At 45.4% G+C, this 15,061-nt stretch overlaps 1 protein-coding gene across 3 annotated transcripts in view; it reads right to left on the reverse strand.

The window, feature by feature from the left end:
- SCML4 (Scm polycomb group protein like 4) overlaps positions 1-15,061 on the reverse strand; it is a 202,046-nt gene that overhangs the window by 17,411 nt on the left and 169,574 nt on the right. For all 3 annotated transcript variants that reach the window (XM_063919689.1, XM_063919687.1, XM_063919688.1), the window contains one exon: positions 12,970-13,164. In XM_063919689.1, the coding sequence (XP_063775759.1) occupies positions 12,970-13,164 (195 nt within the window). The remainder of the gene's footprint in view (positions 1-12,969; positions 13,165-15,061) is intronic.

The raw sequence follows: 15,061 nt of genomic DNA on the forward strand, positions 1-15,061 counted from the left end.
ACTGAAAAGTACGTGAATCGGCAGCTATACTGCCGATTCACGTACTATTCAACAAGTCGAATTCCACGACTTGTCAAATAAACACTGATGGGATTGAATAGGTCAAATCACTATTCGACCTTAAAAAGTCGAAAACTGCCGTCTTTTCGACAGACGGCAGCTTTCGACCCTAATTGAATATACCCCACAGAGAGAGTATGAAACCAGCACACGGCGCCCTTATCGCTAATGCCAAGCTTAGCCGGGTCGCAGACGAAGTACCTAGATTAGGGATTTAGGGGGTCATTTCGAGTTGATCGCTCGCTAGCTACTTTTTGCAGCCGTGCAAACGCATAGTTGCCGCCCACTGGGGAGTGTATTTTAGCTTTGCAAATGTGCGAACGCCTGTGCAGCCAAGCACTACAAAAATAGTTTGTGCAGTTTCTGAGTAGGTCTGAACTTACTCAGCCGCTGCGACCACTACAGCCTGTCCGGTCCCGGAATTGACGTCAGACACCCGCCCTGCAAACGCTTGGACACGCCTGCGTTTTTCCAACCACTCCCTGAAAACGTTCAGTTGACACCCATAAATGCCTTCTTCCTGTCAATCGTCTTGCGATCGGCTGTGCGTATGGATTCTTCGTTAAATCCATCGCCCATGCAACGATCCGCTTTGTACCCGTACGATGCGCCTGCGCATAGCGGTGCATACGCATGCGCAGTAGTGACCTGATCGCTGCGCTGCGAAAAACAGCAGCATGCGATCAGGTCAGAATGACCCCTTTAGTACACTAGTAAACCGCTCCCCCCTGCTATAACCCCCTGGTACCGCTGAGGTAAACTGGAGGCTTTCCAGAGGAGCTGCGCGTCCCTGTCAGTCAGCGTCTGTGTCAACTGCAATAGGGAAAATGGTGCTTGTGAGTTGCTGGATCAGCTCAAAGTGATGCACTGCCCCTTCAATGGCGCGCGGTCTTCCCACTCTTCTTTATACTGGTTTATGTGTCTGTGCATAAAATGAAGACATTCCCCTTTTATGGCTGTAGTGCCAGTCTGGGTACTGTGTAGAGATGAGCGCCTGAAATTTTTCGGGTTTTGTGTTTTGGTTTTGGGTTCGGTTCCGCGGCCGTGTTTTGGGTTCGAACGCATTTGGCAAAACCTCACCGAATTTTTTTTGTCGGATTCGGGTGTGTTTTGGATTCGGGTGTTTTTTTTCAAAAAACACTAAAAAACAGCTTAAATCATAGAATTTGGGGGTCATTTTGATCCCAAAGTATTATTAACCTCAAAAACCATAATTTACACTCATTTTCAGTCTATTCTGAATACCTCACACCTCACAATATTATTTTTAGTCCTAAAATTTGCACCGAGGTCGCTGTGTGAGTAAGATAAGCGACCCTAGTGGCCGACACAAACACCGGGCCCATCTAGGAGTGGCACTGCAGTGTCACGCAGGATGTCCCTTCTAAAAAACCCTCCCCAAACAGCACATGACGCAAAGAAAAAAAGAGGCGCAATGAGGTAGCTGTGTGAGTAAGATTAGCGACCCTAGTGGCCGACACAAACACCGGGCCCATCTAGGAGTGGCACTGCAGTGTCACGCAGGATGGCCCTTCCAAAAAACCCTCCCCAAACAGCACATGACGCAAAGAAAAAAAGAGGCGCAATGAGGTAGCTGTGTGAGTAAGATTAGCGACCCTAGTGGCCGACACAAACACCGGGCCCATCTAGGAGTGGCACTGCAGTGTCACGCAGGATGTCCCTTCCAAAAAACCCTCCCCAAACAGCACATGACGCAAAGAAAAAAAGAGGCGCAATGAGGTAGCTGTGTGAGTAAGATTAGCGACCCTAGTGGCCGACACAAACACCGGGCCCATCTAGGAGTGGCACTGCAGTGTCACGCAGGATGTCCCTTCCAAAAAACCCTCCCCAAACAGCACATGACGCAAAGAAAAAAAGAGGCGCAATGAGGTAGCTGACTGTGTGAGTAAGATTAGCGACCCTAGTGGCCGACACAAACACCGGGCCCATTTAGGAGTGGCACTGCAGTGTCACGCAGGATGTCCCTTCCAAAAAACCCTCCCCAATCAGCACATGATGCAAAGAAAAAGAAAAGAAAAAAGAGGTGCAAGATGGAATTGTCCTTGGGCCCTCCCACCCACCCTTATGTTGTATAAACAAAACAGGACATGCACACTTTAACCAACCCATCATTTCAGTGACAGGGTCTGCCACACGACTGTGACTGATATGACGGGTTGGTTTGGACCCCCCCCCAAAAAAGAAGCAATTAATCTCTCCTTGCACAAACTGGCTCTACAGAGGCAAGATGTCCACCTCATCATCACCCTCCGATATATCACCGTGTACATCCCCCTCCTCACAGATTATCAATTCGTCCCCACTGGAATCCACCATCTCAGCTCCCTGTGTACTTTGTGGAGGCAATTGCTGCTGGTCAATGTCTCCGCGGAGGAATTGATTATAATTCATTTTAATGAACATCATCTTCTCCACATTTTCTGGATGTAACCTCGTACGCCGATTGCTGACAAGGTGAGCGGCGGCACTAAACACTCTTTCGGAGTACACACTTGTGGGAGGGCAACTTAGGTAGAATAAAGCCAGTTTGTGCAAGGGCCTCCAAATTGCCTCTTTTTCCTGCCAGTATAAGTACGGACTGTGTGACGTGCCTACTTGGATGCGGTCACTCATATAATCCTCCACCATTCTATCAATGTTGAGAGAATCATATGCAGTGACAGTAGACGACATGTCCGTAATCGTTGTCAGGTCCTTCAGTCCGGACCAGATGTCAGCATCAGCAGTCGCTCCAGACTGCCCTGCATCACCGCCAGCGGGTGGGCTCGGAATTCTGAGCCTTTTCCTCGCACCCCCAGTTGCGGGAGAATGTGAAGGAGGAGATGTTGACAGGTCGCGTTCCGCTTGACTTGACAATTTTCTCACCAGCAGGTCTTTCAACCCCAGCAGACTTGTGTCTGCCGGAAAGAGAGATCCAAGGTAGGCTTTAAATCTAGGATCGAGCACGGTGGCCAAAATGTAGTGCTCTGATTTCAACAGATTGACCACCCGTGAATCCTTGTTAAGCGAATTAAGGGCTCCATCCACAAGTCCCACATGCCTAGCGGAATCGCTCCGTGTTAGCTCCTCCTTCAATGTCTCCAGCTTCTTCTGCAAAAGCCTGATGAGGGGAATGACCTGACTCAGGCTGGCAGTGTCTGAACTGACTTCACGTGTGGCAAGTTCAAAGGGCATCAGAACCTTGCACAACGTTGAAATCATTCTCCACTGCGCCTGAGACAGGTGCATTCCACCTACTATATCGTGCTCAATTGTATAGGCTTGAATGGCCTTTTGCTGCTCCTCCAACCTCTGAAGCATATAGAGGGTTGAATTCCACCTCGTTACCACTTCTTGCTTCAGATGATGGCAGGGCAGGTTCAGTAGTTTTTGGTGGTGCTCCAGTCTTCTGTACGTGGTGCCTGTACGCCGAAAGTGTCCCGCAATTCTTCTGGCCACCGACAGCATCTCTTGCACGCCCCTGTCGTTTTTTAAAAAATTCTGCACCACCAAATTCAAGGTATGTGCAAAACATGGGACGTGCTGGAATTTGCCCATATTTAATGCACACACAATATTGCTGGCGTTGTCCGATGCCACAAATCCACAGGAGAGTCCAATTGGGGTAAGCCATTCCGCGATGATCTTCCTCAGTTGCCGTAAGAGGTTTTCAGCTGTGTGCGTATTCTGGAAAGCGGTGATACAAAGCGTAGCCTGCCTAGGAAAGAGTTGGCGTTTGCGAGATGCTGCTACTGGTGCCGCCGCTGCTGTTCTTGCGGCGGGAGTCCATACATCTACCCAGTGGGCTGTCACAGTCATATAGTCCTGACCCTGCCCTGCTCCACTTGTCCACATGTCCGTGGTTAAGTGGACATTGGGTACAACTGCATTTTTTAGGACACTGGTGAGTCTTTTTCTGACGTCCGTGTACATTCTCGGTATCGCCTGCCTAGAGAAGTGGAACCTAGATGGTATTTGGTAACGGGGGCACACTGCCTCAATAAATTGTCTAGTTCCCTGTGAACTAACGGCGGATACCGGACGCACGTCTAACACCAACATAGTTGTCAAGGCCTCAGTTATCCGCTTTGCAGCAGGATGACTGCTGTGATATTTCATCTTCCTCGCAAAGGACTGTTGAACAGTCAATTGCTTACTGGAAGTAGTACAAGTGGGCTTACGACTTCCCCTCTGGGATGACCATCGACTCCCAGCAGCAACAACAGCAGCGCCAGCAGCAGTAGGCGTTACACGCAAGGATGCATCGGAGGAATCCCAGGCAGGAGAGGAATCGTCAGAATTGCCAGTGACATGGCCTGCAGGACTATTGGCATTCCTGGGGAAGGAGGAAATTGACACTGAGGGAGTTGGTGGGGTGGTTTGCGTGAGCTTGGTTACAAAAGGAAGGGATTTACTGGTCAGTGGACTGCTTTCGCTGTCACCCAAAGTTTTTGAACTTGTCACTGACTTATTATGAATGCGCTGCAGGTGACGTATAAGGGAGGATGTTCCGAGGTGGTTAACGTCCTTACCCCTACTTATTACAGCTTGACAAAGGGAACACACGGCTTGACACCTGTTGTCCGCATTTCTGGTGAAATACCTCCACACCGAAGAGCTGATTTTTTTGGTATTTTCACCTGGCATGTCAACGGCCATATTCCTCCCACGGACAACAGGTGTCTCCCCGGGTGCCTGACTTAAACAAACCACCTCACCATCAGAATCCTCCTGGTCAATTTCCTCCCCAGCGCCAGCAACACCCATATCCTCCTCATCCTGGTGTACTTCAACACTGACATCTTCAATCTGACTATCAGGAACTGGACTGCGGGTGCTCCTTCCAGCACTTGCAGGGGGCGTGCAAATGGTGGAAGGCGCATGCTCTTCACGTCCAGTGTTGGGAAGGTCAGGCATCGCAACCGACACAATTGGACTCTCCTTGTGGATTTGGGATTTCGAAGAATGCACAGTTCTTTGCTGTGCTGCTTTTGCCAGCTTGAGTCTTTTCATTTTTCTAGCGAGAGGCTGAGTGCTTCCATCCTCATGTGAAGCTGAACCACTAGCCATGAACATAGGCCAGGGCCTCAGCCGTTCCTTGCCACTCCGTGTCGTAAATGGCATATTGGCAAGTTTACGCTTCTCCTCCGACAATTTTATTTTAGGTTTTGGAGTCCTTTTTTTTCTGATATTTGGTGTTTTGGATTTGACATGCTCTGTACTATGACATTGGGCATCGGCCTTGGCAGACGACGTTGCTGGCATTTCATCGTCTCGGCCATGACTAGTGGCAGCAGCTTCAGCACGAGGTGGAAGTGGATCTTGATCTTTCCCTAATTTTGGAACCTCAACATTTTTGTTCTCCATATTTTAATAGGCACAACTAAAAGGCACCTCAGGTAAACAATGGAGATGGATACTAGTATACAATTATGGACTGCCTGCCGAGTGCAGACACAGAGGTAGCCACAGCCGTGAACTACCGTACTGTACTGTGTCTGCTGCTAATATAGACTGGTTGATAAAGAGATGTCTATGTAACTATGTATGTATAAAGAAGAAAGAAAAAAAAAACCACGGTTAGGTGGTATACAATTATGGACGGACTGCCTGCCGAGTGCAGACACAGAGGTAGCCACAGCCGTGAACTACCGTACTGTACTGTGTCTGCTGCTAATATAGACTGGTTGATAAAGAGATGTCTATGTAACTATGTATGTATAAAGAAGAAAGAAAAAAAAACCACGGTTAGGTGGTATACAATTATGGACGGACTGCCTGCCGAGTGCAGACACAGAGGTAGCCACAGCCGTGAACTACCGTACTGTACTGTGTCTGCTGCTAATATAGACTGGTTGATAAAGAGATGTCGTAGTAGTATGTATGTATAAAGAAGAAAAAAAAACCACGGTTAGGTGGTATATACAATTATGGACGGGCTGCCGAGTGCCGACACAGAGGTAGCCACAGCCGTGAACTACCGCACTGTACTGTGTCTGCTGCTAATATATAGACTGGTTGATAAAGAGATAGTATACTCGTAACTAGTATGTATGTATAAAGAAAGAAAAAAAAACCACGGTTAGGTGGTATATACAATTATGGACGGGCTGCCGAGTGCCGACACAGAGGTAGCCACAGCCGTGAACTACCGCACTGTACTGTGTCTGCTGCTAATATAGACTGGTTGATAAAGAGATAGTATACTCGTAACTAGTATGTATGTATAAAGAAAGAAAGAAAAACCACGGTTAGGTGGTATATACAATTATGGACGGGCTGCCGAGTGCCGACACAGAGGTAGCCACAGCCGTGAACTACCGCACTGTACTGTGTCTGCTGCTAATATAGACTGGTTGATAAAGAGATAGTATACTCGTAACTAGTATGACTATAAAGAAAGAAAAAAAAAACCACGGTTAGGTGGTATATACAATTATGGACGGGCTGCCGAGTGCCGACACAGAGGTAGCCACAGCTGTGAACTACCGCACTGTACTGTGTCTGCTGCTAATATATAGACTGGTTGATAAAGAGATAGTATACTCGTAACTAGTATGTATGTATAAAGAAAGAAAAAAAAACCACGGTTAGGTGGTATATACAATTATGGACGGGCTGCCGAGTGCCGACACAGAGGTAGCCACAGCCGTGAACTACCGCACTGTACTGTGTCTGCTGCTAATATAGACTGGTTGATAAAGAGATAGTATACTCGTAACTAGTATGTATGTATAAAGAAAGAAAAAAAAAAACACGGTTAGGTGGTATATACAATTATGGACGGGCTGCCGAGTGCCGACACAGAGGTAGCCACAGCCGTGAACTACCGCACTGTACTGTGTCTGCTGCTAATATATAGACTGGTTGATAAAGAGATAGTATACTCGTAACTAGTATGTATGTATAAAGAAAGAAAAAAAAACCACGGTTAGGTGGTATATACAATTATGGACGGGCTGCCGAGTGCCGACACAGAGGTAGCCACAGCCGTGAACTACCGCACTGTACTGTGTCTGCTGCTAATATATAGACTGGTTGATAAAGAGATAGTATACTCGTAACTAGTATGTATGTATAAAGAAAGAAAAAAAAACCACGGTTAGGTGGTATATACAATTATGGACGGGCTGCCGAGTGCCGACACAGAGGTAGCCACAGCCGTGAACTACCGCACTGTACTGTGTCTGCTGCTAATATAGACTGGTTGATAAAGAGATAGTATACTCGTAACTAGTATGTATGTATAAAGAAAGAAAGAAAAACCACGGTTAGGTGGTATATACAATTATGGACGGGCTGCCGAGTGCCGACACAGAGGTAGCCACAGCCGTGAACTACCGCACTGTACTGTGTCTGCTGCTAATATATAGACTGGTTGATAAAGAGATAGTATACTCGTAACTAGTATGTATGTATAAAGAAAGAAAAAAAAACCACGGTTAGGTGGTATATACAATTATGGACGGGCTGCCGAGTGCCGACACAGAGGTAGCCACAGCCGTGAACTACCGCACTGTACTGTGTCTGCTGCTAATATATAGACTGGTTGATAAAGAGATAGTATACTCGTAACTAGTATGTATGTATAAAGAAAGAAAAAAAAAACACGGTTAGGTGGTATATACAATTATGGACGGGCTGCCGAGTGCCGACACAGAGGTAGCCACAGCCGTGAACTACCGCACTGTACTGTGTCTGCTGCTAATATAGACTGGTTGATAAAGAGATAGTATACTCGTAACTAGTATGTATGTATAAAGAAAGAAAAAAAAAACACGGTTAGGTGGTATATACAATTATGGACGGGCTGCCGAGTGCCGACACAGAGGTAGCCACAGCCGTGAACTACCGCACTGTACTGTGTCTGCTGCTAATATAGACTGGTTGATAAAGAGATAGTATACTCGTAACTAGTATGACTATAAAGAAAGAAAAAAAAACCACGGTTAGGTGGTATATACAATTATGGACGGGCTGCCGAGTGCCGACACAGAGGTAGCCACAGCCGTGAACTACCGCACTGTACTGTGTCTGCTGCTAATATAGACTGGTTGATAAAGAGATAGTATACTACTAATATTATATATACTGGTGGTCAGGTCACTGGTCACTAGTCACACTGGCAGTGGCACTCCTGCAGCAAAAGTGTGCACTGTTTAATTTTAATATAATATTATGTACTCCTGGCTCCTGCTATAACCTATAACTGGCACTGCAGTGCTCCCCAGTCTCCCCCACAATTATAAGCTGTGTGAGCTGAGCACAGTCAGATATATATATACATTGATGCAGCACACTGGGCAGAGCAGTGCACACAGATATGGTATGTGACTGAGTCACTGTGTGTATCGTTTTTTTCAGGCAGAGAACGGATATATTAAATAAAACAAACAACTGCACTGTCTGGTGGTCACTGTGGTCGTCAGTCACTAAACTCTGCACTCTCTTCTACAGTATCACAGCCTCAGGTCAATCTCTCTCTCTCTCTCTCAACCCTAATCTAAATGGAGAGGACGCCAGCCACGTCCTCTCCCTATCAATCTCAATGCACGTGTGAAAATGGCGGCGACGCGCGGCTCCTTATATAGAATCCGAGTCTCGCGAGAATCCGACAGCGTCATGATGACGTTCGGGCGCGCTCGGGTTAACCGAGCAAGGCGGGAAGATCCGAGTCGCTCGGATCCGTGTAAAAAAAGCTGAAGTTCGGGCGGGTTCGGATTCAGAGAAACCGAACCCGCTCATCTCTAGTACTGTGTACACTACAGTGTACTTAGTCAGGAGACCCAGTCCGCCCCATGTAAAATCCATGTGTCTCCGTACCCTCATGCCACCATAATGGCCGGGGACCCTCTAACCGGGACACTGGCTTAGTACTCACCACTCTTCATTCTTCTGGCTCTGTTAGGGGTGGCGGCGTGCTGCAGGAATGTACACTTGCCGTGGTGGGGCTTGCAAATAGTTCCCCCAGGAGCTAGCGTCCTGTCAGCGGGGAACGGGACCATTAACCCTTAGTGGGGTTGGGCCGTTCCGCCCACCTGCCTGAAAATAACAAACTTTCAAAATAAATGTAGAAAACTCTTCAGGAGCTTCCAGAGACGTGACCGAGTCTGGTAGGAGGGGCATAGAGGGAGGAGACAACACACACAATCAAACTTCTGTAGTGCCCATGGCTCCTAGTGGAACCGTCTATACTCCATGATACTAAATGGATTCCCAGTATCCCCTAGGACGTAAGAGAAATAAAAACAATTAAAAGAAGATGGATGATGTTTCCTAAAGGCTTGTATCTGGAGCAGGCCTTTATGTTTTTGTTTATTTTTTATAAACACATAGGCATAGTGTAAATGCTTTTTTTCTTCTGTGAATATATTTTGACCTATATGCTAGAGGCTACAAAATGTGGCTATTTTTCATGAGAGGAAAGGTTAGACTGTACTGAATGGAGGCTAGTTAAATGTTTTCTGTGCTGTACATCTGTAATATACTATTTAGCAGAATTAAGATAAAAATACAACTAGCTAAAAATAACATATTATGTACCTACTTGCAGACTAAGCATGATATATCCAAACTAAAGCATCTCAGTACTGTTTTCTCAAATTTATAAAATGTGACTGTCTTACTGGCAAGTGAAAGCTTTTTTGTGAATTGTGGCTACTCAATGGTAGGTTGATAACATACCTCTACAGGACAAAAATAAAGTGGCAGTAAGATACTGTAATCATCATTGACTTAACCAAATTAAATTCATTACCTACAAAGACCTGGATTTAACATGCAACATCTGAGCTTGGCAGAAAAATGTTTTCAGATCCATAATTGGCTATCTAGTGCAGATACTATATACATCCAATTTTGGATCTGAAAACAGTGACATATTGTATACACACCCAGTAGCGGATCTTTCTACGGGCAAGCAAGATTTTTGCCCGGTACGCCGCCTTCCGGAGGGCGCCACCGCTGTCCGGTGGGCGCCGCCGCTGTGGCAAGATCCGCTACTGGTGCCGCCCGGAACCAGTGCTGTTTAGATGCCCGGTGCTGTGCGGTGCGCGATGAAGTCATCGCGCACCGCACTGCATTGTGGGAGCGGCACATAGACATTAGATGTCATAATTGACCTCTAGTGTCTATGCGGTGCCATGGCAGAGACATCATGACATCTTTCCCATAGATCCGAAGAGCGGCGCCGGCGGCCGGAGACGGAGGGCGGCAGCGGTTGGGAAGCAGGAGCGGGGATTGTAAGTATTCTTTTTTTTTTTGTAAACGGTGCAACTAGGGGGCACAACTCTACAGGAGGCACAGTACTGGGGGCAATACTACTGGGGGCACAACTCTACAGGGGGCACAGTACTGGGGGCACAACTCTACAGGGGGCATAGTACTGGGGGCAATACTACTGGGGGCACAACTCTACAGGGGGCACAGTACTGGGGGCAATACTACTGTGGGTACAGCTACAGAGGACATAACTGACCACGCCCCTTCTCCGTGAAGCCACACCCCTATTTTTGCCTGGGGCACCGCAAGGTCTAGATCCGGCCCTGTACACACCCAACAACCATTTCAATAAAATCACTGACAGGTACCTCAATGTCTCGCTTTCACCCTCACCTGAAGCATGTTTATTACTTTGGTTTGACAGTTGGGAGTTGGGTCCTCGTCCCCATACACGAATCCCCTTCCTTGTCATTATTTTAACTCTGGCAAAAAAGTTAATACTACTCCATTGGATTAAAAAAACGGCTCCCACTCTACAAGAGTTGAAATCTCGTCTTCTCCAGTTTATGTATTTTGACATGCGATCTTTGCTTCTCAATGAGCCATTGTCCTATGGACGCTCACTCAAAACAAACATTTTCGCTGTACTTTGGGAATCAGGACTAGTCCAGAATAAAATCCCACTTTGTTTTCTGAGGGACTCCGTTGTGCCCCCTCTTTGCTTTGTACCGTTATCCTGTAACTGCTACATTGCTATGAACATATGTAACCCTGCAAATGCTTCCTTTCCTCTACAGATTTAGAATGTATTCATCTGTCGCTAATTTTCCCACATTACACTGTGCTCTGGTATCCTCTGTCTTACCCCTCTCCTCCCCCCCCCCCCCCCCATTCCTTCTTAGATCCCCCCACACTCCCCCAGTTCTATTTCCTTTTGTCCCTGTCTCGTGTCGTGATTCGTCTGTATTGTCTTGGCAACTCCGTAGCCTAAATTGTATATGGTACTTTCTCTCACTCCCTGATTATATAATCTGGTTATTTGTTTGCTCTTACTTCTTGCTGGGAGTATCTCCCACTTTGAATGTTTTATTTGTCTACTTTTTGAAATACAGGTTGAGTATCCCTTATCCAAAATGCTTGGGACCAGAGGTATTTTGGATATGGGATTTTTCCGTATTTCGGAATAATTGCATACCATAATGAGATATCATGGTGATGGGACCTAAATCTAAGCACAGAATGTATTTATGTTACATATACACCTTATACACATAGCCTGAAGGTCATTTTAGACAATATTTTTTATAACTTTGTGCATTAAACAAAGTGTGTCTACATTCACACAATTCATTTATGTTTCATATACACCTTATACACACAGCCTGAAGGTCATTTAATACAATATGTTTAATAACTTTGTGTATTAAACAAAGTTTGTGCACATTGAGCCATCAAAAAACAAAGGTTTCACTATCTCACTCTCACTCAAAAAAGTCTGTATTTCGGAATATTCCGTATTTTGGAATATTTGGATATGGGATACTCAACCTGTACAATAAAATGTGTTTACAAAAAAAAAATCACTGACAGGTAAAGTGATTATTACATTGATTATCTTGTTACAATGGCACCTGTCAAGGGTTGGGATGTATTAGGTAGCAAGTGCAATGGGAAGCAAGAGTAAGGATCTGAATGACTTTGACAAGGGCCAAACTGTGATATCTAGGGCATCTCTAAAATGGCATGTCTTGTGGGGTGATCCTAGCATGCAGTGGTTAGTAGCTACCAAAAGTGGACCAAGGAAGGACAACTGGTGAACTGGCGACAGACTTACAAATGCCCAAGACTCATATGTGTGTGGAGCAAAGGCTAGCATGTCTGGTTCCGATCTCACAGAAGAACTACTTTAGAACAAATTGTAGAAAAACGTGGCTATTATAAAAAGGTGTCAGTACAAATAGTGCATCACAGTTTGCTGTGTATGAAGCTACGTAGCCACAGTGCGGTCAAAGTGCCCATGCTAACCCATGTCTGCTACTGAAGCACCTACAAAGGGCACATGAGCATCAAAACTGGGAAATGGATAAAGATGGCCTAGTCTGAGGAGAGGAATCATGTTTTGTTTTACATCATTTGGATGGCCAGTTGCGTGTACTTAATTTATCTGGGGAAGAGATGGCACAAAGATACACTATGGAGAGAAGGCAAGCTGGCCAAGGAAGTGTGATACTATGGGTAATGTTCTGCTGGAAACCTTGGGTCCTTCCATTGATGTGGATGTTACTTTGACACATACCACCTACCTAAACATTGCTACACATTGAGTACACCCATTCATGGCAACCATATTCACAGATGGGAGTGGCCCTGCCACACTGCAAAAATTGTTCATTGATGATTTGAGGAATATGACCAAGAATTCAAATATCTGTGGGATGTGCTGGAAAAATAAGTCCAAGCCATGGAAGTCCCACCTTGTAATTTACAGGACTTAAGGATCTGCTACTAATGTCTTAGTGCCAGAAACCACAGGATACCTTCAGAGGTCTTGTGGAGTTAAAGTCTTGACTGAGCAGAGCTCTTTTGATGGCTGACCTAAACAATATTGGGCAGGTGGTTTCAATGTTAGAGTGCAAATGATTGTGCAGTTTTGGAAATCATGTCTGATACTGAAAATCTAACTCTTACCTGACTCCATCCTTCCAGTATCATATTCCTTGGGGTTATCCAAATTGGTGCTATACTGTATAAAGGGCTGATTGCTGAATAGATTGTCACAGATGAGGCTGCGACAAAGCTTTTTCAGAAAACGCAGGACATATCCTATGCTGTTCACCACAGGTAGGCTGAGGAGATGCTGTTTGCCTTCAAATGAAGCAGAAACTGAAAAACAGCAAAAGCACCAATTTATTATAACACACACTTATCTGGTTTTACTTTACAGGTTCCACAAAGCAAGGTCATGCCCAATTTTTTGGACTGCCAGGGATTGCTGACACTTGCAGAACCCCTGGCAATAGGGCCTGCTGGCACCTGCAGTGAACCTGTATAGGAAATATTTATTTAAAGAAAACAACAGACATATAAACACTCTGGGGCATATTTATTAAGCCTGGTGAAGTGATAAAGTGGACGGTGATGAAGCACCAGCCAGTCAGCTCCTACCTGTCATTTTTCAAAACCAGCTTGTAACATGGAATTTAGAAGCTGATTGGCTGGAGCTTTATCACCTTCCACTTTATCACTTCACCTGGCTTAATAAATCTTCCCCTCAATTACTACTTGCAAGACAGCTTTATTAAAATAAAAGTCCCCTAAACCCCTTGTTTACGGATTTATTATTTAAAAAATCCTATGGCATACTGAAGGCCCTTTTCTGTTCATGCAGGCACTCAATGGAACAAAGCAAAAAGTGAGTGAATCGGACAATGGGCGACCCTTCTGTATCCACATAAGAATACGCAGAATCTCAGTAAATATAACAGAATATATCAGCAGTATACATTCCTGTAGGCAGCTTGTATCATCAGCATGTAATAGATCAGTCTCCCCGTATTCCACAGTGTTCCTCCTCTTGTTCTGTTTCCTCTCAGAATACCCATAAAGCAAAGAAGATGGGCAAAAAATAGTGTAACACCGTTTTATTTTTTCACAAACAGAACAAATAGCTTCAATAAAACTGGATAGTAAAAATTGACACACAAGTGACAAGGGTAATCCCAGAAAATAGAGGTGATGTAATTACCGGATTAAAAGAGAACCTGACAAGTTCTCACAATCGCATAGAAATTACAGCAATCTCAGGCAGCCACCCGGGTTTACAGCTCCCTGGAACCGGTAGTCACTTTCACCAACAGTCGTCTGGACAATTCCTCGCACAACACCAACGCGTTTTAGGTCTATTCCAGACCCTTTTTCAAGGTTAGTGTGTCAACTGTAAGTGACCAACCTTTTATATAGACATCCCCCAATCAGAAAATGACATTTAAATTCCTAAAAGATAACACCTGTTGGTTAAAATGGCTGCTTTCATAAGGTTTATTCTTGTAACCCTAGTAACCTTCTCTACCGACCAATCATATGATGCCATGTTTCTAATCACATGACGTTATATCATGTGATCTCCTTACTATTTTCCCATGAAGGCATATTATCCCAACACTTATGGGTGTCAGGCGAGCACTTCCACCCTAAGCCAGCATCACATCTACATCAGAATGGGAATTTTTGATGGACACCACGAGATGCTGTGTGAGATATTACGTTGTGTATAAGGACGATTTAAATAGCTATGGACGCTGTTATGACTCTGGAATATAGTTGCTAAGATACCAGGATGTTCCAGCAACTAACTCTGGGCGGATATGATGTTTGTGCTGGGATTGAATGAGGGCGGAAGACGCCAGTCCGCCGGCGCTGTGTGGATAGAAGATGACGTTGGGCGGATATGATGTCTGCGCTACAACTGAGTGAGGGCGGAAGTGCCAGCCCGCCACTGCTATGTTGTCGGAATAAGATCCGAACCGCACATGACCGGCTATATTAGGGGGTGAAGTACCCAGCGGACACATATGATTTTAAAAGTTTTTAAGAAGTATTTGTGATTAGAGATTATTGTGGATTGTAAGGGGGCGGATGTGACGCTGGCTAAGGGAGGAAGTGCCTGCCCGACACCCATAAGTGTTGGGATAATATGCCTTCATGGGAAAATAGTAAGGAGATCACATGATATAACGTCATGTGATTAGAAACATGGCATCATATGATTGGTCGGTAGAGA

Source organism: Pseudophryne corroboree, chromosome 4, assembly GCF_028390025.1.
Source record: "Pseudophryne corroboree isolate aPseCor3 chromosome 4, aPseCor3.hap2, whole genome shotgun sequence".
Taxonomy (NCBI): Eukaryota; Metazoa; Chordata; class Amphibia; order Anura; family Myobatrachidae; genus Pseudophryne; species Pseudophryne corroboree.